Source organism: Ursus maritimus, unplaced genomic scaffold, assembly GCF_017311325.1.
Source record: "Ursus maritimus isolate PB19 unplaced genomic scaffold, ASM1731132v1 scaffold_4, whole genome shotgun sequence".
In the NCBI taxonomy this organism is placed as follows: Eukaryota; Metazoa; Chordata; class Mammalia; order Carnivora; family Ursidae; genus Ursus; species Ursus maritimus.
In genome coordinates, this window is record NW_024426552.1 from 63,283,684 (window position 1) to 63,309,272 (window position 25,589).

Consider the following 25,589-nt stretch of genomic DNA (forward strand, 5'->3'; position numbering starts at 1 on the left):
CTCATGGTCCTTCCTTGTGGCTTGGTCTTGTGGTCTGTGGTAGACACCCTGGATGTGCACTCCTGGAATAACGGCATTCAGGCTAAGCTCATGCGAAGGGCTCTTGATCTTGAGCTAATCTCATGGACCCCCAGTCCTGGCCACTGTAGGTATCCTCACCAAGAGCTGATTATGACCAATTCCTACTTCCACGGAACACCAGCCAAGTGTTTATTGAATAATTAAGCTGACACAGAACTTTTCAAATACATTTCTACAAATGTCTGAGTTACTTGCCCGTGAAAAAAAATGAGTTCTTGTGTTAGCCAACCTCCTCTCCCTATTGCTAGAAGGCATGATTCTAAACCAAGCCACACAAATCCGTTTTCAGTTATGGCAGCAATGCTCCAGTCTCAGTTAGGTCCTGCTGGTTTCCTGGAATTAGGGGTGAAGTGGCTCTTGAGAGGTTCCCAGCACTTATAGTAGTTCTCATCCAAACAATTAGAGGTCTTGAGCCCCCACTTGGTGACGGCCATACTTAGAGAAGACTCAAACATAAATGCCTGTAGGAAATGAGGAGGGAGACAAGAAAGAAGAAGTGAGGTGGATAATAAAATATATTTGATTAGATGTCACGAGGAAAGGTGTAGGTAGGCAGAATCTTTTAATATAAGTCATGTGTGCTAACACAGTGAGGACAGCAGGCTCACACCTCGGGTTCTGGCTCTGGCCCCACCACTTATAAGCAAATGAGATTCAGTGCAAGACTCTTAACTTCTCTGAGTTCCATGTTTCATTCTATAAAATGGAGTTGGGCACGTAAGCCTCACACTGTCCTTTAGCATTATGGAGCTAAATTTGCCAGATCCAAGGGGAGAAGGGGGAGAGTTCTCGGAATATTCATCTTCTTAGGGGAAGTCACTCACTGTGGCTATGTCCTTGTGGGGAGGCCATACTCCCTATTTTGTAGAGGAGGAAACTATGGCTGAAAGCTGGGAAATAGCTTGTCTTAGGTGATGGTAGCAACAAGTGGAAGAGTTGGGATTTGAGTTTTCTTTTTCAGGACTCTGATCAAGAGATGGGCTGGGAAAAGGAGAAGGAGGAAAAGAGAGAGTGAGGAGGAGGAGGGGGAGGAGGGAAGGAGGAAGCAGAAATGGCTGTAACGCTTTTAAAAACCCTATCCCAGAAGGCTCTGAGTGGTGGACGTCCCGCTCTGTTCAGGAGGTTTCTGTCTCCAACAGAAAGACTATGCAGGTGTTCTGTGCAGCTTAGACATTCCACCTTCAGCAATTGCTGGTTTTCCTACTCACTGTGGCTTTTAAAAACAAAATAAAAACAAAAACAGAATAAAACCTTATAATTCTTAAGTGTCCACATTTCTGGAAATTTTAAAAATATAGATGGACAAAAGGAAGTTAAAGTTCTCCTGTGTCACAACCCTGAGAACCCATGTTAATGTTTGGTATCTAATACACATTAGCTTCTTTATACCTAGAACAATGGAGGGGATTGTCCTTGCCTGACTTCCCATGACAGGCTCGATGTGAGGAGCGTGTGATCACATGGAAGTGCTGTGCCCATCCTGCAGCACTATTCAGATATAAGGGTTATTATTATGGCTGTTGTTGTTGTCTCTTTGAGGACTGCTTAAGAGCCTTGCTGTCTGACTGGAGTGAAAAAAAAAAAAAAAACCATTCCAGCTGAGCTGCGAAGACAGTATTATACAAAGTTTGGTTATTCCAAACTGGAATAAGGATAAGGTGTATAGCTGGGCCTGGGTCCAAATTATATAATGAGAAATGGTGATGGAGACCCAAAGTTAGGTCTAGGTAAAATGTCAGAGCCTCCCCTGCCAGGTAGTCCGGGCTCTCTGGCTACCCAGGGCCTCTCCTGCCCTTAATCCCTTACATAGGAGAGCTCTTTCTGGCTCATGCTCCAGGCCCTAGGCATTTCCCAACGTCTTGCTCCTCATATAAACAGCCCTGTCATTGCTTCTCTGAAGCAGAACACTCAGATAACACTGACTAGCCTAAGCCAAGTTGGGTACCAAAGGTTACTGAGTGAGAAGTCTGGGGTAGCCCACGCACCTCAAAGAGCCTTTGGAGGCAATAGCTTAATTGAGATCGTCAAACCACATCTCACAGAGATGTAAGGTTCCACAGAAATCCTGCAAAGCCCCTTGGAAAGACAAAGAGAGCCAAGGTCAAGCAGATGGGACCCTGCACCCTCCCCCTGCAGATCAGCTCCATCAACTCTGGTCCTGAAGTTGGGACTGAAAACAAACTACAGTGGATAGGGAGACAGATAATGCTCTCTGTTTGCAAGCTGGGCATGGAGTCAGGCAGGTCTGTGCTATTGATTTTAAAGTCAGGTAGCACTGAAGGCATTTGCTTAAAAATGTAAAGTAAATTTGCATATGATTTAGCATAAAATTACTCCTTGTGGTCCATAAACTCCACCTCCAAGAATGCAAAAATAAAATAAAAATCAAGTACCGCAGCCAACTGCAATCGTGTTCAGCCTCGATGTTTACAGCCTGATACAGGAAGAATACAAAACAGGTTTTCAATCCCATCAATTTCGTCCCATGCCAAAGGAGAGCAAAAGAAAATGAGAAAACAGCCGAGAACTGCTGCTCATAAGCCTTGACTCTAGTGAGGCAAAGGCTTCCTGATCCTTCCTGGCTTGAGAACTCCACTGAAGGTGACATCCTGCATCCCTGCGTACTGTGGCCCTAGAAGATTACCTCAAAAAGCAGATGATTCTGAGACACAGCATATGTACTCTGGGCTGCATACAGATAGTATTAACAATATTCCCTTGTATTTGAACAGTGCTGCACAGTCTATAAGGTTGAATATAGCCACCTGCTTGGGGGAATACCACACCCATTCTACAGATGGGGAAAACGAAGCACAGAGAAGTTAAGTGACTTGTTCAAGGTCATGCAGGAACTAAGAGCTAGGATTTGATCTCAGGTCTGACTCAAGTCCAAAGCTCTTTCTACCCTACCACATCAGGAGTCCAGTATACACATGGGGGTGTGTGCATACACACATGGAAATAAATACACACACAGACACACACTCCCCTCTCCTGATTCCTTCTCTGTGACTTTGGAGAAATAAAAAAACAGCCACTCCTCTCAAGAAGGCTGGGAAGCCCGGAGGCTGCCAGAGCCTGGTATTTAATTTGCTTACCATGGTACCCTCAGCAATCCTCTCGGGTGCCAGCTTGGCTTTGCTGGCCTTCTCAAAGCAGTCGGCATCAGGCCCGTGGGGGGTCATGGAGCTGTGCAGGCTGCCTCCCCCGGGCAGGAACCCACCTTGCTTTGCCTCATAATGACCTTTGATAAGTCCCATGAATTCACTCATGCAGTTCCCTGGGAAGGTTGAAATCGTATTATTTTTATTATCCAAGGCAAGACCTGTAAAGTACCAAGACCTCTCAAGCATTATTTCTGTGGAATGCCAAGAAGATAGGAGAATCTGGTAAATTTTCTTAGGATTACTAACAGATGCAGATAGATAGGGGAACCCCCCCCCCCAAACATTCATCAGTGTGAAACTCTTGGTAGGCAAAACTCCACTTGATGGACATGTGGATTATCGGAGGTCTTGAGTTCCACTGCCTGAAAGAAATAATGTTGGATCTAAAGAAAATCATGGCCCAGACAAGAATGTTAATAATAATTAAAATGAAATTTATAATAAAGAGTAGATGTGCTCTATCATCTAGACTTATAAGCCCTATATTAAAATCATCTTTCCCAGATCTGATCTGCTCCTCCCACAAATAGCCCCACAGTAGTACATGGTATTACCATATTTCTGGTTCCCAATCCAGAAAGCTGAGATGGAGTGTGTATGTGTGTTAATGTGTTGATGGAAGAGTCATGTAATGGAAAGAACCCTGACTTGAAGTCTATTACCAAACGATAATCTGTGTGAAAGGATCTTAGTAGCTGTAAAAGCCGGTCCATAAATGCTACATAGCCTAACAAACATTATCTTCTGTATCTGAATCTATCATCTTATTTTCCACTCTCCAAAATGCCTCTTAGATTCATTCTTTTCTTTCTATTTCCATTGATATTCTCTTCATAGAATCCTAAAATTTTAAAATTGGAAAGGATCACTATTACTCAATACAGAAGAATTTCTATATCGTTCTTGACAGATTACTTCCTGGGGTCTGCCTGCATGCCTTCTGTGAATGGAAGCTCTCTACTCAACAAAGCAACCTACCATATTATTGAAAAGCTCTGGGTGTTAGAAAGTTCTCTCGTGTTAAGCGGAAATTTGCTTTAATCTAAGTTAAGTACATTGGTCTTAGTTGTGTTTTCTGGAGTCAGCAAAATTTGACAAAAAGCACCACATTCCCACTCTTTCAATCATATGTTTCTGTTGAAATAAAGCTCCTTATTAGAACAGCAACACACTTAAGGGCAAGAATTAAAGAAATACAATACCTGAGAAAATTGAAGTGCCTTTCCATTCATTCACCCATCTACCTATCTGTCCATCCCCCCCATCCATCTGCCTATCCATCCATCCACACATGTAATTGGACACTGTGCTAAGTGCTGTGACAGAGATCAGTAAGAAAGAGCCCATCTAAAGTTACTGGCATAGTCCGTCCCGTGAGAGGGCTGAGAGTGCAGACCACGAACAGAGCAGAGAGCTATGGCATTGGCAACCCTTGCAAAGCTGGACATTTGGCGTGATAGATGCCCCGGGCCTCTTCCTGACATGTGAAGAATAACCAAGTGCCAAAATATTTCTGTCCTTGACTAGGCAGCCATATTCATCCTGCCTAGGAAACAAAATACTGCTGCAGGCCCCTGTAGGAAAGGTAAGGCCCAGATCACAGCTCTACTCATTTCTTCATGAAGCAGAAATAGAAGAAAAGAAGCAAGGGTAAGCATAAGGTGTGTATATTTTAAAAGCAGCTCTGCTCATGACTGAAATATACGTCACCCTTCTCAATCTAGGATGTGTCCTCAGGGTCACCTTCATGGCTTAATTTTAAGAGCAGAGCAATACAGAATTCAGCTTTGATCTGAATATGAATTTAGGTAGCAATGACTTTGGTGATGACATTTCTATATCATTTTCTGTATTTCAAAGGACGGGAAGGTAGCCCTTGCCTCTCTGATTAATGCTGAATCCAGTTGACTGGAGGCAATGTTTCTACAGAAATAATTCTCTACTTCTCCTATAAAGTCACATCAAAGTAGCAAAGGTTTTGATTATTGCTAAAGCAATAGTTTTAATATCTCTGGAAAAAATAATTTTAACTTGGGGTTCGGTGGTTTTTCCAACTAACTCAGGCAGCCGTTCACTTCCGATATCTATCTACCCTGGGCCAAATGTACTTGAGAGTCTTTTAAAAAATTAAATTTAAAAAAGGGGCATTTTCACGAGGTCGTTTGTTTCAGGCGACCAAACTACAAACCGAAGTGGTTTGAGAGCTATATAGCACAAAACTTACCCGAGTTAGACAGCTCTACTAGCCTTCTCCCCGGGTGGGGAGCCGAGCCACAGGCCAGCGTCTCTCAATACGTGGCCTGTAGACTCCTCTGACTTGCTAACTCAACATGCAGATTCTGAGGTTCCACCTCAGAACCCACCAATTACGCTCTCTGAGAGTGGGCGCTAGGAAGGACTGTTTTTGTAGCAGGCATTCTAAGTGATTTTAACATTCCTAATGTTCTCTAGGTATGGTTCCTGGAGCAACAGCATCGGCGGCACACGGGAGTTCGTTTCAAAAGGCGAATTCTTAGGCCCCACCCTGGACCTACCGGAGCAGGAATTCTGAGGGTAGGGCCCAAGAATCTGTGTTTTAACAAGCCCTCCAGTGACACTGACACATACGAAAGTGTGAAAACCGCTACCGCTGGTACATAAAGCAGCCTCAACGCAAGAACTTGGGGAAATGGTGAATTATCAGGGACTAGCGTGTGAGGTGCAGGCGAGGGTAAAGCAATTCTCTCAGCGGCACTAACTTCCAGGAGAACACTCAGGGCCTGTGATGGGCTTGACACGCCTCAGAAAAGTTGGTAGTCTGTTTTGATTCTATTTACAAAGTATCTGGTGTCTTTGTAGCGGTAACTGATTGTATCCTTTCTTCCACCATTATGGTGTCACCCGAAAAAGGTGGTGCTGGAATTTGACCATGAAGCGGCTTTCTTCCATCCTCAGAGCCCTACTTCTGTACCTTCTATAAATGCCTAAATTGCCTCTTCAGTGCACTGTTGTATCTTCTTGAGCTGGGGGACCTGGGAGCTGGTACATATAAAGGGGAACCTTATATAGACAGAAGGCTCTGAGGTCGACTAAGGAAAGGGATTTGTTTTTAAGAATGTTCCAGCTGAAATGCACCTCAGAGTCTTTCCAGTACTCTATGCACAAAAATGCACTCTTCAGGAAGTGGATTGTGCATTGACCTTTAGGCTGGATTTACCGCTGGCTGTTGGACTGTTACAGATGCCCGCTTCATTAAGCACAGCCGCGAAATACCTATTCATTCTTGGTGTTGCATTTACTAATTAAGTAAATGTTTATTAGATGCGTATTGTGTATCGGGCACTGTGCTAGGCACGTGTTAGTGGTCGGGAGTGTGTGCGTGCTCTGGCATCAGACTACCTTCAATTAAATCCTGATGCCACCACTGAACTAGTTGTGAGGCCTTGAGCAAGTTACTCAGTCTTTCCAAATTACTTAATCTTTCATGCCTCAGTTTAACCTTCTGAAAAAAAAGGGGATAATGATACTACCTCCCTCTTATAACTGTTTTGTGGATTAAGTGAGTTAATACTTTTAAAGAACTTATAACAGAGCCATAGAAAATGGCCAATAATTGTTAGCTGCTAGTAATAATACTAATAAAATAAAAATAATAGATTTATTACATTCTGTTCTAGGCAACAAATGTTCCATAGAAACTGCTTTCAGAATGGGGTCCCTTCCCTAGTGCGGACTGCAGTCTGTTTTATCCCACTAAAATAATTGGAGAAGGCACATTTCACTGGCTCTTGAACCAGACTTAGGTAAAGAGCTTTCCAAAAACAACAAACTAACCAACAACATCCCACCATTCCCTCTCCCCCGAAAGAAGCATCTGAAATGTAAAGAAACGTCTTGCTTCACACTCTATCAGCCTTTCTGCCTCTCCTCAGGGCCAGAGGAGCTGGGCTGTAGGCATTACTTCCTTCTCAGAGCCAACACATCACTGGCATCTCCACAGAAGTCATGGTGTTTCAGTAATTACAAATTTGGGGAGTGGCACTAGGCCTCTGAGGCAGGATCCTGAAAGTCAGCATGGTATGGTGTCCAGAGACACCTCAGTGGTATTCCCAGTGGCTAATGTTCACCATTTTGTGGTCTCTTTGGTTTCCAATGTGGCTTGGTAAAATAGAGACTTACTGTGGTAATAAGGAGGCCTGAAGGTCTTGTCAGCAACCCCCCATCGAGGTGGGAAGATGACAAAATCAGCGACAGCCACACCGGGGCGAACAGACTTGGCAGTCAATACTGTGAAGATGGATGGGTCCTGTGAAAGACAAGGAGACGCTGAGCCCACGATGGAAGGGAGGTGACTGGACAATAGTACCCATGTCACCCACACTGGAAGGGGTTTCCAAGTTGATTCTAGGTTTTTTTTTTTTTAAGTAGGCTCCATACCCTTTGTGGGGCCTATTGTGGAGCCCACTGTGGAGCCCAACCTGGGGCCCAACCTGGGGCCCAACCTGGGGCCCAAACTGGGGCTTGACTTCACAACCCTGAGATCAAGAACTGAGCTGAGATCAAGAGTCTGAGGCTTAAGCAACTGAGCCACCCAGGTACCCCGGCACTGTAATTTCTGATCAAGCCAAGCTTGTGGCTGAGGTGCAGAAATCACTCATCTGACTTTGCCCTCTTGCTGTGCTTGAAGCAAAATGAATTAACACTAGCTAAGAGGATTTGGAGCTGCTTTCTCACCCTGCTGAGCCCCCATTTCATGCAAGTATTACCCCATGGGTCTGAGAACCAGTCGTGTCTACCTCCCAACGTCAGGTCAGGGTGACCAGAGCTGGGATGTGCTGCAGGGAATTCTCTGCAGGAGGGATGTTCAGAGTGAGGCAGAAATAGAAATAAAATAGTATCCAGCTTTTGGTATAGATGTAGGATATATTTCTCTTTGGGGGCATCACCGAGATTCCAGATGGTATCCTCATTGCTTTCCTTATCCTTGTTTGATTCTCAGGTCTAAAATACACCACTTACATCATTAGTTTGGGTGGTGGTAATATAGAGGGCACAGGCTGAGGGACAATACTGCGATTTCAAAAGAACTTTAGAATCCTTCAGTGGAAAGATTGAGATTCAATTTCATTGAAATCAAGGATCATATTTGCTTTCACATGCCATGTTAGGGTCTGGGATTCAAAGATGGTTGAGATCTATCCCTTGTCCCGTTAGCATTGTTAGTAGTGGTGGGGGGGGGTGCTGGAGGAGTCATCAAACAGGTGTATGAACAACTGACCACAGCAAGGTGCCAAGGGCACTCCAGCTTTATAAACAGAAATCCCAGGGAGTAGAGAGTGCCTACCTACCTAAGGGGATCAGGGAAGGCTTCAAAGAGAGGGTGGTATTTGAGGAAGTTCTTGAAAAATGAGAGGAGAAAGAAAAAGGAGGGAGGGAGGAAGGCAAGAAGGAAGAAAGGAAAGAAAGGAAAAGGACTTTAAAGCACAGAAAACAGGAAGGACATCAAAATGCACAGAGGTTTTGTTAAAAGGCAAGAAAGCTAAAGCCCAGAATGCACTGGCAGAAGGCAGAGGGGCTAAGAGTGGGCACTGGAAAAATGAGTCTAGGGCCAGATGGTAGACAGCATCAGATACCACGCTTCAGAGCTCAGACAACCCTAACCTACGGGGAGGCTGCAAAGATTCTCTAATGCAGCGGTAATGACTGGACCTGGATTTTGGAAGAACAACTGTAGCAGCAGTACAAAGACTGGACCTGTGCAAAGGCAAGCCAAAAACCCAACCCTATCGCTCCGAGACTTTACACTTCTTCATCTGTCTTGAGAAATGATCTGAAACTGTTAAAGAAAAGGTAGTGAGGCTCAAATAAAGCTCTATCTGTGTCTCTGAATCCTTTTTCATGCTGTTTTGGGCTTGATGCCTCATTTTCTTTTCCCTTTTGGTTTTGTTACGAGTTGTTGCTCTTCAGAAAGGTGGTTTTGTCCCCCTAGAGATAAGCTGAGTTGGCTCAGAGTAATCTTTCTGTCTCTGGTTCTCTGGCTTCTGCTCTAATTATCCTTCCAGCTTCTGGGTTAAGTTAATCTATTATAAACTAGGCTGCAAAATGACCTTTCCCCCAGGATCTCAGAACTAGTGCTTGATCACGAACGTGGGGCCTTGGGGGCTTGCCCTGTAGACCAGGGACCTATTTGTGGCCTTCTAATTGAGTGAAAAATATGACCGAGTTGATGCTTTAGAACTTCTTTGTTTTAAATTCAGGCACTGAACATTCTGAGAAACTAGAAGAGGGCTGTCCGCTCCATCACTGCTAGAAACAGCCAGGAGTGAAGGCACCGGAGGAGGCAGCTGGACCGAGCAGACTCAGCATTTGTGAGCAGGACAGAGAACTTTCCAAACCCAGAGCTGTTTCCTTCTCATGACTTTATCACTATCATTAGCAGTTGGTTTCCTTTGGGGATGCATTTGCCAAGGAGAAACTAAGTTTTTGGTCATCTGTGGGAGTTACTGTGATACTCGGTGTGAGAACTAAGCTGAGTTCAAGGGTGAGTGTTGCGTGTCAGGCTTGGCTCGCCCAATAGCTTGTTATTTAGTCCTTCCCCGAAGCCTGGCTGCAGGTGATTCAAATTCCTGTCAGTGCAATGATGAATGACTATATCTTGGGCTTCCAAGGGTGACACTGGAAATGTTAAATCTGTGACTATCAGGGAGCCCTCCCATCTAAGGGCTGCCCTAGCCCCAGGGCCCCTCCATGGTCTAGACTTACTGCATGGTCAAAGGCCACCGAGTTAATGACCATGAAGTTCTCCAAGTTGTACTTGTAGGGGGTGTAGTTCCCGTGCCAGGCCACCACATTGAACGGGGAGACATCCTGATCAAAAAAAAAAAAAAAAAAAAAAAAGGCAGGAAAAGGTAATCTTAGAACTTAATGCTTTTATAGCTGTGTTTCCACAATTTGTACTTGGCATCATGGTCTCTCTCTTTGATTTGATTTTGTTCTCATAATTTAGTAATGGCGTCCTTTGGGAGACGTATAACCCTGAATCATTTTGTGGTTGCTTCACGTGCCTTCAAACTGTCCCTTGTTAAGCCACTAACCCTATTTTTCCAGTTCATACGCTGCAGCTGCCTCCGATCGCATGTGCAGCAGAAGCCAGCACACTCTCCAAGTGTGCCTTTTCAACAATTTTCAACACACTGGTGAGATCTGTGGATGTCAGCAGTTCTCAGACAGTCTGGGCCACCGTCTGGGGTTCCTCGTGCAGAGGGCAGGCACTCGCTGAGACTGAGCTCCAGGTAACTGCTGCCTCGAGGAGCTTCTGGTACACACAGTGCCTGGGCTGCTGAGTGCAAGAAGGTGAGATGGTATCTAAGAGTTCCAGCCCCAAGGACCTGAGTTTCCAGAGCAATCCCGAGGTGATGTTCCTTGGGACTGCTCTGGAGAAGGAGAGGATCAGTGTTCTGTTACAGGGCGGTACTCCCCACTGCAGCTATGCATCTGTTCTGGAAACAGCATCTAACTCAGAATATTCTAAAGACTTTACTGAAGGGACTACTCACAGAGGTGTGATTAGGGTTAAGTGAACTGACTAGAGATGCTGAGGTTTCTGAACCTAGCAGCAGTGCAAAGACATTGCAATTCCTAGGCCTGTGGGATATGGGAAGAAAATGTTATAGGATTCCAGCAAGAGCTAGAACCACGAGGAAGGGGCTGTTCAGTGGTGTGCCGGAAAATATTTAACAACTAGCAACTGGCTCTCTGGGGGAAAAATGCTCTGTTTTATAACATTTGCTAATTTGGGGGGTATAAATATTCCATCTTGATCACTTTTGAGCTATTAATGTAATGTTGCTGAACACAAAGCTGGGAAGAATGTGTCCATCCCCTCTTGCATGCTGGTATGAACTGGCTCCAACACGCCACTGGGGCTAGCCAACAGAAACAGATCACGGAGGGGTGCAGTCCCAAATGGGGAAGAAACAGGAGAAGAAAATCCCCAACTTGTCTTTCCTCCTGCCCTCCAACTTCCTGTGAGTACCTCCCACTGGTTGAACCCCACCAAAAACCAGCTGGCTAGGGAGCCCATACAGGTCAAGCCCCCAGAACACAGATCATGGCAGAGAAGAGATAATGGATCAGTATGGGAGCTCACACAGAGAATAACCGGCACGGGGTCCGCTGTGGAAACCCATGGAGCTGCTGGCTACCTCTGGAATGGTGGTTCTCTGTCAACTGCATGTCAAAAATCATATGGGGAACATGCTTAACATGAATGTAGGTTTCCACACCCCATGCCCAGAAGTTATAATTTTTGCTAGGCTGGAGTAACATTTTAAACAAGCTTCCCTTAGGATTTCTGATGCAAATAATCTCTAAACCACATTTTGAGAAATCCTGACCCAGACAATATGAAGGTGACAATGTGTCAATGAGGCTGGCAATTAACTCTCAGGGGTTAATTTTAAGTGCCAAATTAGTTGGCCTCTGCTGGTTAGCATACTATCTATCTTGGATGCTGTTCAAGGAAAATAATATGCCTTGAAAAATAGAGGCTATATGTCAAATGGGCCAAAATAATGGTAATAAATAACAGGAAACAGAAGAAATCTTTGGATTATTTTGGTTATATAATTATTTTCTGCTAACATATGTTCAGCACATTGAGTAATATAATAAATGCTAATATAGATTACATATTATGTTATTTATTATTATTATTATTATTATTTTATTATTATTATTATCAATGCCTCTGCTTATCTCCCAAGTTTACAAGGCTGGTAGTATAAACTATGTCAAGCTAATTAACCGAGTTCTACTTCTTTTGTATCAGTCATAGTTTGTATTTGAAATATGGTGGCCATTGGTAATATAAGTCTTGGATGATCTGCTTGTTTACCATTTCCCTTTTTCACAACACATTACCCTGCCTGTATAGCATATTTTACACACCATTTATAGAGACCTACATATTGCCAGGATTCTTTTTGCTTGGTGAGTGGAAAGAACATGACCTTTGGAGTCAAACAGATATAGGGTTCTAATGCTAGTCCTGCCATTTACTATGACATTTGGTAAATTATTTGTCACTACTTGTTTGTGACTACAAATGAGGCAAATAGTACCTTATTTATAACATCTTAGTGGTATGATAAAGATGAAAGAATATAATATATGCAAAGTATTTAACACTGGCCTTAGCAATCAGTAGGTGCTTAATAACTATTTATTCCCTTCTTGTCCGCCGACCCTCTTACTTTACCTGTTTGGCAGCAAATAGCTTGCCCTGGTACTTATTAATCACAGTGTAGCCACCTGGCACTTGGCGATCTTCATACCAGGCAACAGGTATCAAAAAATCGCGAGGATTGGCCAAGCCATTGGCTCCTAGAATACAGCAACCCAAAAGTCTTTTAGACACTTCTGAAATCACATAGGAAAGATGCCCACAGTTGCACAAAGAGAAAGGGCCATGTCAAGAGCCATTCCACAATTTGCTTTCATTGTCCAAAGGCTCATTGGAATCCCTGTCTGGTACCCTTTTAGAAGGATCCAAGGAATTTGATTAGGAAAAGGAATGAAGAAAATCATCATCATCATCACCAGCATCACCTCCTAAAGTTGTAGAGTAAATACGGTTTATCGACCACGTTACACACATTATTGCATCACTGCAGGTGAGGCGAGAGGATGAGACTAGAAAAGAGGCGAAGGGAAGGTTCGGTAGAATACTAGAACTTCCCCCCGAGAAAACCGTGATGATTCTAGAACTCATCTACAGTCCTTGATCTCAGAAAGGAAGGGTTACCTACTATTGCCCCAGGCATGCCTCCGCTCCTCAGACAGAAGTCAGAATCCATCCAAGTCTGCAAAACTGCTCTCCAGCCTGACAAATCTGTCTGCCACTCAGGAAAAAAGTACTCAGGACTTGCCTGCTTACCTTTGGTTAGGAGTGAGTGTTCCCTCCAGAGAAAGAAAATAAATCAAAAGACCAAAAATAAAAAGTATAAGAGCAAAAACATAATTTAACTCTGAGAGGAGAGACCTGGGGAGTGTTTTATCATTTCCAGCTCCTGGGGTTAAAAAATATAAGCCCCCAGCTGGTTAGTAAATTATATATATTTTCCAGAGGGTGTGTTCCCCGGAACCTGGAGGCTATGCTGACTGTAGAGCAGCAGGAAGCCAGACTGAAGTGGGAAGAGCGGGTGGTGAGCCGGATGACAGACGGCCCGCCATGGCTCCAGCCGCCTCTCTGCTGCCTCCCACCTTCCTCTGACTATTTGGATCTCCCCAGGGGAGTGACCAGAAGGCACATGCTGGCCTGTCCTGTTTTGCTTTAAAAAAAGCTGTTGACAAGGAAAGGAGGAACTGGGAGGTGTGGCCACCACCTTTAGCAAACATGTCAAAGATGAAACCAAGGGCCAATTTTCCCAGCCCCTCTTTTCACTCCGAGAGATGTTTTGAGAACAACTCCTCCTTCACTTCTCTCCTGCATCTCCTGCCTCCAGTTTGCCAGAAGAATCGGGGGTGGGGGGACCTTGATTCACTTTTGAAAGTTTTCATCTTGCCTCATGGAGGAGGTTTCTAGCTCCTTCATGGCCCAAGTTAACTGCGTAGCTTTTGCGGAATGTGCTGAGTCGGAATGTGCTGAGTCAGAATGTGAGGTTTGTAGACTATGCATCTTTCAGCCCACGTCCCTTCTCCATAGGAGTACAGTCCTTGCCGTTTTTATGGCTTTCCCCCACTTTACTGTCTACACACAACTTATTGACTTAAGAATATGGCCTCCCTCCTAGTCACAAAGCTTATTCCCACATGTATGGTTTTGCTTAAGCTGTTCCCTTTCCTTTCTATTTGTCCTCAGCTTTTCATCAAGAATTAGTCAAATCTCATCTCTTCTGTAAAGCTGTTCCTGGTGACTTGGTCCCCAGTAACCCAAACTTCTACATCCTTTTGGGTGTACACTGTATAACCAGAAATCTATTACATACTGTCTGCTCTCCAATGGTCTATACACTACTCTAGAGAGAGATTTGTTATGGGTTGGCTTCGGTTGTGTACTTTTATGTATGTATTTTACGGGAAGACGCTTGTGCTATCCTTTGATGAGATTCCGTTATTACCCTCAGCACAACAGAGCCAAGACTAGCTGATGGATTGATATACTGATGAGCTAATTAATGATTTCATTCATCTGTTGGGTCAGACATTGCACAGAACCCCTGAACTTAGAGGTCTGAAAAAAAAATATCTGGGGTTGTTTAGAGAGTTCTAATATGCTTCTGAAATTCCCAACTACACCTGATCTAGAGAAGTTGTCTAGAGAAGAAAGTTGAAATTTGAGTGAGATCAAGAGGGGAGAAGGATAATGAGAGGAGAAGGATGTTTAACTCTCATGGGATTATTTGTCCTATATCTCAAGGGAACTTAACAGCTTGTAGTGAAGGTTTACCAATTGGTCCCAGGTCAGGCAACTCAAAGTGGACACCGTAGACCTCCAGGATGTAGCCCCTGGTCTCCTCGAACACATCAATGCTGAACCGCATTCCTCTCTGGAACAGGAAGCAGACAGCGGTGTGCACTTCCAAATCATACCTGTAGCTATGAAGAAGCTGCCCCAGAGCCACAGCTAGCTCCAGATGCAAAAATAAAGCCCTAGTCTGCTGAGCTATGAGAGGTGACCTGCTCAAAGATGAGTTAACAAAAAAATTTAACTCCTAATCACATCTGTGACCCAAACCAATTCTACTCTAATCTCTCATTGGGTTCAGAGATACCAGTGCCAAATTTTTAAGAAATTAATCTTCACCGCACCCCCACCCCCACCCCATACACACCAATCCATGGGAACAGAGCCTTATCCAAACTGTGTATCAGTATTTAGGAAAGCAAATTGACAATGCTCCTTGCTTTGTGATTGTGTCCTGTTTTAAAACAAATCAGGCACCCAAGCCTGCTTCCCCTTCTGCACAGGGAGCCTCCTGCATGACTGAAACTCCCTCCCCTTGCTCAGACACGAACCATCAAGAAATTTTAGAGTTGGAAATGACAGCAGCGGCAACATCTGATTGCTCCAAAATTAGGGAGAGGCAGGGGAGAAGGGGACACATCACCAACCTGAATGACGCAGATCTCATTGGGCTGCACAAGCATCTTGCCAAACTCAGTGTAAATGTGAAGTTTCCCTTTCTGGGGAACTAGCAAAAAAGACAGGGCAGCAGTGAACAACTCTTTTCACACGAGGACCACTTCATGAAGAGTAAAAGGCTCAAGGGCCGCATTAGATTTTTCATGCCAAAAGAAAAGAGCTTTATTTAGTCTCATGGGGGGAGATGTATATTCTGACAACTTAGGTTAGCAATTTTACTACTTGGGAGAAAGTGAATGAAAAAAATCGACTCTGTTTATTTTTGCTTGTGAGGTAAGGAGCTCGTATGTGCCCAGTTCTGTGGATTGACCAAAAAGGGCAGCAGAAATCGGATGGAAAACCACTCATTTCTGACAGTTCCAGTAAGTCTGGCATTTCCATATCTAATGTCTACACCAAAATGGTGACTACAAAATATCAATACTGAACCATCAAATAGAATGGGTAGACCAGAGAAATCTCTAAGAGACATTCTGTTTTAGACGGCATCATGAAAATTTCTATCTAAACAGCAGATATCAATGACAGATGGTCTTTTCTTGGGTGGGTTTGAAGACAAATAGAGTTATCTTAATAAGTTAATCACATGTTGGTATTACTCTTTATTTCTTTTCAGCTTTCCAATTCTCCCATATTAAAAAGGCCCAGCAGAGATAGGCAAAGATAGAGAGACCAGGAAATAGACCAGGGGCTTTGAGGTACACCAGGAATCTTTTCCAGATCACCAATGGCCTCTAGACCTCGGTCTGTAGATTGTATTACATAAGACAGATTGAAGGATAAAGGAAAATAATATGTATAAAATTGAAAAGCAGCTTGTGACTAGGGATCAATTCACAGTGAAATATTCAGAACTTACCAATCAAGAAGTCCCCATCTGAATTGTAAAAACATCTGAAACATAAAGAATAATTCCTGTGATTTTCAGTTTTAACACTGTCCAGACAAATTAATTCACTCCGCATATTACTATTTACCACTCACCATGTGCCAGGTTCAGTGCTGGATATAAACTGGTGAGCAAAATGACCCAGTCTCTGCCCTCATGCAGCTTAGAGTCAGATAGCAATCAAATAATTACAAGAACAGTATTGTTGTAAACTGTAATGGCACTATGAAAGTCAAGTTCAGGGGAATGAAGGAATAATGAACCTGATCTAATGTGAGGAGTCAGCAAAGGCTTCCCTGAAGAAGGGACATTTGACCTGAGATATGAAGGAATTGTCTAGGCAGGAGTTTGGGGAGTGGGGAGAACATTTCAGGCAGAAAGAACAGCACATGCAAATACTCTGAGGCAGGTTGAAAGAACGCTAGTGCAGCTCAGGTGAAAAGAGGGGAGGTGGTATGATATGAGGTTGGACCCAAAGAGACATCTTCAGTGCCTTGTCATGGCTCAGAGAAATTAAATGACTTGCCCAAGATTACTCAGCCAGGAGGAGTGGAACGGGGCTTCGGATGTAAGGATCTGGTTCCAGAGGTAGTGTGTAAAACCGCTATGAGATTCTGCTTCTCCAAGAAGAGGCAGAATGCCACTTGTATATTTTTTCTAGTTAAAAAAAATCCAATATGTAAGCTCCTCTACTGAGGAATGTTAAGTTTACACAGTTAATAGCTGAAGCCAAAGTCTATCAGCTTGACCCATCACCAACTGGTGGCCCTTAATGGCTGCTCATGCAGTATGACTTTGGACTCAAGAACAGCCATGGGGAAGTTTGAGAAATTAGAGATATTCTGACTCAAACCTGGTTAAAGTCAAAATGCCTCTTGGACTACTCTAGCTTCCTAATGCCCATTGTCTCTTTTCTATTTGCATTGTTATGTGAAATTCTTATGTATGTTACAACAATCAGTCAAGATTGAAATGCTCACTTATTAATAAATGTATATCAACATTGCTCTGGGGGAAAAAAACCACAATAACATAAAACAACAACCTGGCTTTCACTCTCTGGCCAACAGCTCTTGGGGAATAGGGATGTTCTGCCCAAGCACTGAGCCACTTACCTGTTCCCCATGGAGGTGTTACAGAGGAAAATATGGATGGCAAGTCCATTGTTAGACTTTATGTCTCCAGCTCCACACAAGGTATGCAGGCCCTGGGAGAAACCACAGGAGAAGGAAGGGTGTATGCGAGGCTTGTCCAAGAGGCCAGCCCCCCTCCTGGTCCCTGAGAGCCAGGAGGCAAGGTTCTACTAGGGTCTGCTCCGTGGGATAAGTGGGACATTCGGGGTCCAGCCTGCCTCTGGGGAGCTCAAGATTTATGGGTTTTATGCTTGGTGGGTGGTAGCTCACCCTAGCTGCCAGCCATAGAGCTATATTTGGGTTGTCTCAATGGCTAAGATGATCTCACTTGACATTTTATCAGTTTGGTGCTTAAGATCAGCCTGGAGGAGAGCTTCTTTCTTAGGTAAAACCAAGTATCTGGGAGGCCTAGGGAGGAAGGTTGCCACATTAGGCCCCTCAAATACACTCCACCAGGTAGGCAGCCCTGTGCTTATACGTATGATCAGCCCCAATTTTTCCACAACAGGGAAATGGAATCATTCTGACCAGCTGTAATCCTCTCTGCTGATAATCCACAGTCCAAGAAACCTAACACATGGGTCTTCTCAAAACCCTCAGCCCCAAATCTGCAGATGGAAAGGAGGGAGCTCCACTCCTTCAGATATCCATAATTCACCCAGAGTGGGGGATTTCTTTTAGTATTTTAATTCAGTTTGCCAGTTTGGGATCTATTTAGATGAGTCTACACAGAGCTTGGGGTACTTAATATAGAGAAGGAATTCTGCATGATCCAAACAATTTGGCCTATGGCTGGGCACCTGAACTCTTCCTAAGTAAGCCGTGGGCTGAGGTTGGTCTGCAAAATCTTTCAGTGCCTTCTTTAAGGCCCTCTGCCTTGTAGCTCCCTTCCCTCTCCCCTACATGTGGTTTGCTCTGAGCACAAGTGTTCCAATACTCCCGAGACCTGTAACTACCAAGCAGAACTTCTGATCAGCATTGCATTAACTAGAGTTGTCACCCTTGAGTCAATGCTATTCTAGCTCAAGGGTCCATTTCAGAAAGTTCATGAACTTGGATAGGGACAAAATTATATATTTTTTTCACTAATCTCTGAAATATATAATTTCCTTCAATTAATATGAATGTAAGAAACAAATCACAGAAACATTAGATGTGACCTGTAACCTGGTCACCGATAGAAATCATGGATATTTTTAGAACACATTATAGTTGTTACAGCTTTTCCGGAATATCATTTATGTTCATACTTCTAACAACTATAGCTATTAGATCTTTCCATAGATCTTGTAATTTAGTGCATTGATAGGAAGCATATATGTTACTATAAAACCAAATTTGTTATTTTAATATTTTTATCATTGTATTTCAGTATGATCAATTCTTCGTAATTTTATGCATGTAAACATTTATTTTATGCATGTAGAAACACAAGCTTTACCAGACTATTGAAGGAGTCCATGGAGAGGGAAACAAGCCATAAGTGACTCTTAACTACAGAGAACAAACTGAGGGTTGATGGAGGGAGGTGGGTGGGGGATGGGCTAGGTGGGCGATGGGTATTAAGGAGGGCACTTGTGATGGGCACTGGGTATGTATGTAAGCGATGAATCACCTAACTCTACTCCAGAAACCAATATTGCACTGGATGGTAACTACCAAAATTTAAAAAAGAGAAAAAAGGCGTCCATGGGGGGAAAAAGCTAAGAACCCCTGTTCTAGCCAAAAACAGAGAGACCTGAGGCAGGTAAATGCTCAATCTCCATTGGCCATTCAGAGATGTTGTAAAGAGCTCACCAGTGCGCTTTGGTGTCAGAGGCCATTCGGTGCCTGTAAGTAAGACATCCGTCGGCCAGCCCTGGAAGCAGAGGCAGGCGGTGCTGTCTCCGCTGCCTGCCTCGAAGTCGCTGTGGCTTGGCATTCGGCCTGCAGATGGCTGGATCACTCACCGGGGAAGAAAGGAGAGCAGAGGGAAGGTGTGGATGGTATTGACTTACGCTCACAAAGTCCACCTTCTTCTGAGATGCTTTTGGAATCTCAAATGGTTTCCATCGAAGCTGGAAAAAAAATGCACGTAACAGGAAAATTATTTTATTTTTTTATTTATTATTTACTTATTTATTTATTTTTTTTTTGAAATATTTTTCTATGGACTCTGAGAAACAAAGGAAAATTATTTTAGAAGGGGAAACCATGGGCTTTCTAAATAAATAGCATCGATTACACAGAAAAAGGATGGCTGTTCCTTCTGCGTGGCTCCGACTACTTGTAATTTTGTTATTTTAAAATTAATAATTACCCATTTTTCCTAAAGGGTCTCAGTGTGTATATAGCGTGTGTATGTGTGTGTGTGTTTAATCTATATGTATATATATGGTTTTCATTCTTAAGCACTTTAAATTTAAAAAATTAAAAGAGATCATTGCTTCTTATTTCAGGAGCTGTTTGTTTCTTTTAACATTTTGCTCAGGCACATCAGTGAATTTTGACTGATGCTGCTTTTTATGCTATTTATAATCGGCTCCCGTTCCTGGCATGCCAGCCGCACTGTGTGGGCTCCTGACACTGCAGGGGAAGGTTCTACTTCTACTTCCAGCCTTGGGAGTTTTGAATTATTTCTTTAAGAGAAAGAAAAAGCACCCAACTGAGGTTGGATTTAGTAAATGCAGTACCAGGTTCCATTTCTTCACCAAACCCCATGTTTGTCCCCAGGCTGCCTGACAGTTCAGTTTAAATCACAACAATCTTAAATTTAATGAAATGATCTAAGGAAGTGGGGAGAAAAATCAGCAGGTCTAGGACCTACTAGAAGTGTGTCAGCCCAGCACTTATTAATCATCCTGGCAGCAGGCCTGCCCCAGCCAGCCTGGCAGCAGATAAACCTCAGGACATCTCACATAGTGGCCTGTGCCCCATGGCCGGCTCCCCTGGCTGCGGCGCTGGTCCGTGCAGGTGAGGCTGGGCCTCCCCTAGGTCATGGGCCTCAGCTCATTTTGTATTTCGGAAAGGCAGCCAAGTGGGAAAAGAAGCAGCAAGTGGGAAAGGTGGCACTGGGATCATTCTACCTCTCTGACATACACAATCAGGTGGCAGTCTTTATTTTTTAAAAGCAAAGCAGGATGATCTCATCCTGGGACTACTTAAAAAGGATATAAAATGTCGATTTGAAAGACGTTGTTGAAACTGAGGGCTTCAGAGGGGAGGGGGGTGGGGGAATGGGATAGGCTGGTGATGGGTAGTAAGGAGGGCACGTATTGCATGGTGCACTGGGTGTTACACGCAACTAATGAATCATGGAACTTTACATCAAAAACCAGGGATGTACTGTATGGTGACTAACATAATATAATAAAAAAAAGAAAAAAGAAAAAAGAAAAACGTTGTTGAAATCATGCCTGAGAAGGAAGGAAAAGGTTTAGGGGCACCTGGATGGCTCAGTTGGTTAAGCATCTGAGTCTTGATGTCAGCTCAGGTCTTGATCTTGGGGTCATGAGTTCAGTTCAAGCCCCGCGGGGCGGGGGGGGGGAAGGAAAGGTTTAGGACTAATTTCATTAAAGACGGTATTTCCTGGGAGGAAGGGGGACATGAGAGCAAGGATCTGGGACAGGGCTTCTCAACCTGGGCGCTGTTGACATTTTGGATTGGATAGCTCCTTGCTGGGGAGGCTGTCCTGTGCGTTGTGGGATGTTTAGCAGCACCCCCGACCACTCCTCACTAGATGCCGGTAGCACTCCCCCCAAGCTGTAATAACCAAAATGTCTCCGGACATCGTCACATGTCATCTGGGGGACAAATTTTCCCCAGTTGAAAACCACTGACCTAGGAGGGTAGTCCTCTGACACCAGGAAGGGCCACAGCTAAGCACTGCTAGCTTTTGGAAAGGAAGTTCTAGTCTACTACTAATCACTACAGGCTGCCTCCTTCTACATGAGCGGTGTTCAGTTTGTATACCCAGGAAGGTTTCCTGGAAGACTACACCACCTAGCATCTTAGTCCCAAGAAGAGTCATCATTCTAGATTTCCCAATGGAAGGGATTTAAGCATCAGATCAGTGGTTGCCTGGGCAATCTTTTACCTATCCAGAGGTTCTGAACTTGATTACCCATGAGAGTCACCCAGAAGGACTTGAGATCCAAGATTAAATTAAATCAGAATCTGTTCAGTATTTTATAAAAGCTTTATTTTATAAAAGGTCTACTAATGGGGCAGCTACAGTTTAAGAATCAGGGATGTCTGGGTGGCTTAGTCGGTTAAGCGACCGGCTTCAGCTCAGGTATTGATGCCAAGGTCCTGGGATGGAGCCCCACATTGGGCTCCCTGATCAGTGAGGATCCTGCTTCTCCCTCTCCCTCTGCCTGCTGCTCCCTCTGCTTGTGCTCTCTCTCTGTCCAACAAATAAATAAAATCTTTAAAAAAAAAAAAAAAAAAGAAGAATCAGTACACCCAGCCAGAGATTCTGTAATTCTTATATTGCTGAACCAAGCATTATATTCAGAAAAGTCCACCCAGTCAACCAATCAACAAATTAATCAGTCAACTAAATCGTGGTATCTTTGACCAGATGGGGCAGTGACATACTAGCTACCAAATAGCAAGGATGTTTAAACAGCACAAGCATAAAGATTACAAACCTAAGAAAAAAAAGGAGAGCAAGAAAAGAGATGGGGCGCCTGGGTGGCTCAGTTGGTTAAGTATCTGTCTCTTGGTTTCCTTAGGTCATGATCTCAGGGCCATGTGATCCATCCCCATGTAGGGCTCCACACTCAGCAGGGAGTCTGCTTCCCCTCTCCCTTCCCCTCTGCCCCTTCCCCGCATGCATGGGCACACACACATACACACTCCCTCTCTCAAATAAGTAAATTTCTAAAAAAAAAGAAAAGACAAAGAAATAAGAAAGAAAAAAAGAAAGAGAGGAAAGAAAGAAAGAAAGAAAGAAAGAAAGAAAGAAAGAAAGAAAGAAAGAAAGAAATTCCAGTAATAGGAGAAGCACTGCCTGATTTGTTTAACTGAGACAACACCTTTGTAGATCTTCCTGAAATTGAAATACCTGTTAGGGGTAGAAATCAAGTCCTGAAGCCCAAAGAAGAGACTTGTCTTTGGTGAGTGGGAAAAACTAAGCCAGAAGGGCTGAGAGGTTGGTTTGGTTGTTTCTGCTGGTCAGTTTTTCAGTTCTGTAGCCTATCGACCCTCAAGCCATGGGCATCAGGGGTGTCAGGTGGACAGGCACCTGCATGATGTAGGAGCGTGTCCTCAACAGGGCCCACACACTAGATGAGGCAGTGGTCTTGAAGAATCTTCTCTAATGCAAAAATGATGTCCCTCAAATGCTGGAGATGGCATAGAGAAGGAGGTAATTTATCTGCTGGGTCTGATAGCAGCAGGTTGTACAGGATCTATACTCAGTGTGTTCTGAAGGGTAATAAAAACCCAAGCTGGTTCTGATAAATCCAGTACTCACAGGAAGAAACCAGCTTTTGATCTTTGGGCAAGAGATTTGTGTCAGGAGCTTCAGTGTGATATGTTGTTGAATGTGAGGAGGGAGATTTGGGGAGATGATAAACAGAAAGAACCCATGAAGCGGAGGGGAGACACATCTGCTGCTAAAGCCAGATGTTCAGCTTAATTGCATGCCGTGGAGCAGTGACCCTCTGATCCAGGCCAGCCCAATGGGGCTGTGCACTGGGCTGAGCCAGGAAAGATCTGGGCCCTGCTACTGCCTCTGTTGCCATTTATTCTGTGATGTCAGGCAAGTCAAGGCATTTTCTGTCTCTGGATTGTATTTTTCTTACATGTAACAATGGGGTGCTGGAGGAAACTATAATTCCAGAATTCTCTTCAGAGAAGAGCTTCTGAAAGTGAAAAAGGATGCTTGTTAATTGATTTTGTCCTACCACTTTTTCAACAGTTTTTAAAATTCCAACTATATATTATTGCTAAATAACCCTTCACACGGAATTTAATTATTAAACATTTCAAAAGCAATGAAATCAATTGTAAGACTCAATGCAATGTCTTGACTATAGAGGATATTAATAAATTTCTGTTGAATGATTGAATGAATAAATATAAGGCATTAAGAACATTGCTAATATCTCAAAGAATAAGACTAAAGCAAATTTGTGAGATTATTTGTGGTCGAGTGACATTCAAGCAATAGTAAATTGGCAAATGTTTCTGAAAGTCCCAAGATTTTTTTCAAAAATGTAAGTCAATTCTTTATGTATGCAAAAAACCCTCAGTTCTTCCATATCCTGATTTTCTGTCTAGTTGTTCTATCAACTGTTGAGAGAGAGAGAGAGATGTTGCAATTTCTAACTACTGTGGATTTATCTATTTCTCCTTTCAGTTCTAACATTGCTTCACACATTTTGCAGCTGTATCCTACAAATTCTATTGGAAAATAAACCTTTACTTACCGGAAATGAGGTGGTTAGAAATAATTTGAAAAGCATCTTCAAGGGAATCGAAGTTAGAATTAAAATTTTGTTAAGGTTACCAAAGGAGAAAAACAGAATCAGTGGCAACATTTAGTCATCAAGATTTAAAATGCATGTTCAGGAATGAAAAGGAAATTAGAGAATTGGCCTCAGTATTTCCAGAGTCAGAATATCAGGAGTTGGACTGGAAGATCTGAGTATCCCTTTTAACAGTAAGATTCTTTGATTTACTGAAATTCCCTCTAAAATTGCCTTGGACTCAACTAGATTAGATGAGTTAGATACTCTCAACAATAATGGCTGACTAGAGGTAGACATATCATTAGAAGCCAATACCACCTATCTAAGAATTTGGAAGTAACTTGTAGATACAGAGTGACCACAGTGTGTAAGCAATTATTAGCTGTAGCTATGGCTAGGAGAGGCCCAGGGTAATCCCACTACAGTGAGTTTTAGTACAAACTCAGGAAGGTGTGTGTATATGTATGTGGGGTGAATAAAATAAAACAGTGGCTCACTGAATTGTTCAGCAAATCTAGTAATTTAAGAGAAAAGCCAACATGATATATGTGGAGAGAAACCAGGCTTTGAGTGACCCATTAGAGTTCTTTGAGGTAAGAGGCAAGAGCATGGGTAAGGAGGATGCAAGTTACTATACTTTATTCAGACTTTCAAAAGTCTTGCATGAAAAGAAAACAGATGAACTTATGGGAAGGGGGAAGAAAAGGAGAGAGGGAAATAAACCATAAGAGACTCTTAACGGTAGAGAACAAACTGAGGGTTGATGGAGGGAGGTGGCTGGGGAATGGGCTAGATGGGTGATGGGTATTCAAGAGGGTAAGTGTTGTGATGAGCACTGGGTGTTGTATGTAAATGATGAATCACTGAACTCTACTCCAGAAACCAATATTCCACTGTATGTTAACTAACGAAAATTTAAATTAGAAAAAAGTCTTTCACGAAGCTAGAAGAAAGATAACTCTTCATTGGATTTGAGTGACATTTTTTCATAAATAGAAACCTGGATTCCCATTTGACCTTGCATTTGAGTATAAAACTAAGAGCATTACATCCATTACGCAGCACCTAACACAGAGCGTGAAACATAGTAGTCACTCAGTAAATATTTGTTGGATGACATTTAATTCTCACGACAACCTTCTGAGATGCCTATGATTATCATCTCTATTTTAGAAGTGAAAGAACTGATGGTTTAGAGAAGTTTTCTTTGCTAAGAACAGATACCAAGATTCTCCCGGTCTCTCTTAGTAACCTACACCCTGAGCCCTTATATCTCAGCCTATTTTGATCTGCTTCCCAAACTATCCATGATTTGCATGGCTTCTAAACCCAGGCTTCGCCTCACTTTAATTCTTGTACGTGGTCTTCCAATCTCACCCTTATTTACTACTCCTCCAGTGCTAAGTTGCCCTGGCCCAATCTGACTCCTGGGACCGGAACATTGCTAAGGTCATTCGGTGTCAGCATTCTTGTTCGAGCCCCTTATAGTAATTCATTCAAATGATTTATTGGACCTTTCTGTGTGCCAGCTTTAATGCCAGGTGCTGGCAGTAAACATGACAGTCTCTGCCCTCAGGGAAACTATTACAGAAGACCTTGGAAGTGTGGGCACTTTCTGATAGGAAAACAAGGACATAGGTCAGTAGAAATGACTTCGGAAGAGAAACGTTCCCTCAGGAATAAGTCCTGGCATACAGCCCATTTAACATTCTTATATATGGAAAATAAGAGACACAA

General features: G+C 43.3%; 1 protein-coding gene across 1 annotated transcript in view; it reads right to left on the minus strand.

Moving 5' to 3' along the window:
* Positions 1-384: 384 nt before the first annotated feature.
* HGD (homogentisate 1,2-dioxygenase) overlaps positions 385-25,589 on the minus strand; it is a 41,752-nt gene continuing 16,547 nt past the window's right edge. Inside the window, exons 5-14 of the mRNA XM_008708190.2 lie at positions 19,392-19,451; positions 17,377-17,468; positions 16,232-16,266; positions 15,342-15,421; positions 14,677-14,776; positions 12,487-12,611; positions 9,990-10,094; positions 7,407-7,533; positions 3,180-3,361; positions 385-542 (exon numbers count right to left, since the gene is read on the minus strand). Coding sequence (XP_008706412.2) covers positions 393-542; positions 3,180-3,361; positions 7,407-7,533; positions 9,990-10,094; positions 12,487-12,611; positions 14,677-14,776; positions 15,342-15,421; positions 16,232-16,266; positions 17,377-17,468; positions 19,392-19,451 — 1,056 coding nt within the window. The 3' untranslated portion in view covers positions 385-392. The remainder of the gene's footprint in view (positions 543-3,179; positions 3,362-7,406; positions 7,534-9,989; positions 10,095-12,486; positions 12,612-14,676; positions 14,777-15,341; positions 15,422-16,231; positions 16,267-17,376; positions 17,469-19,391; positions 19,452-25,589) is intronic.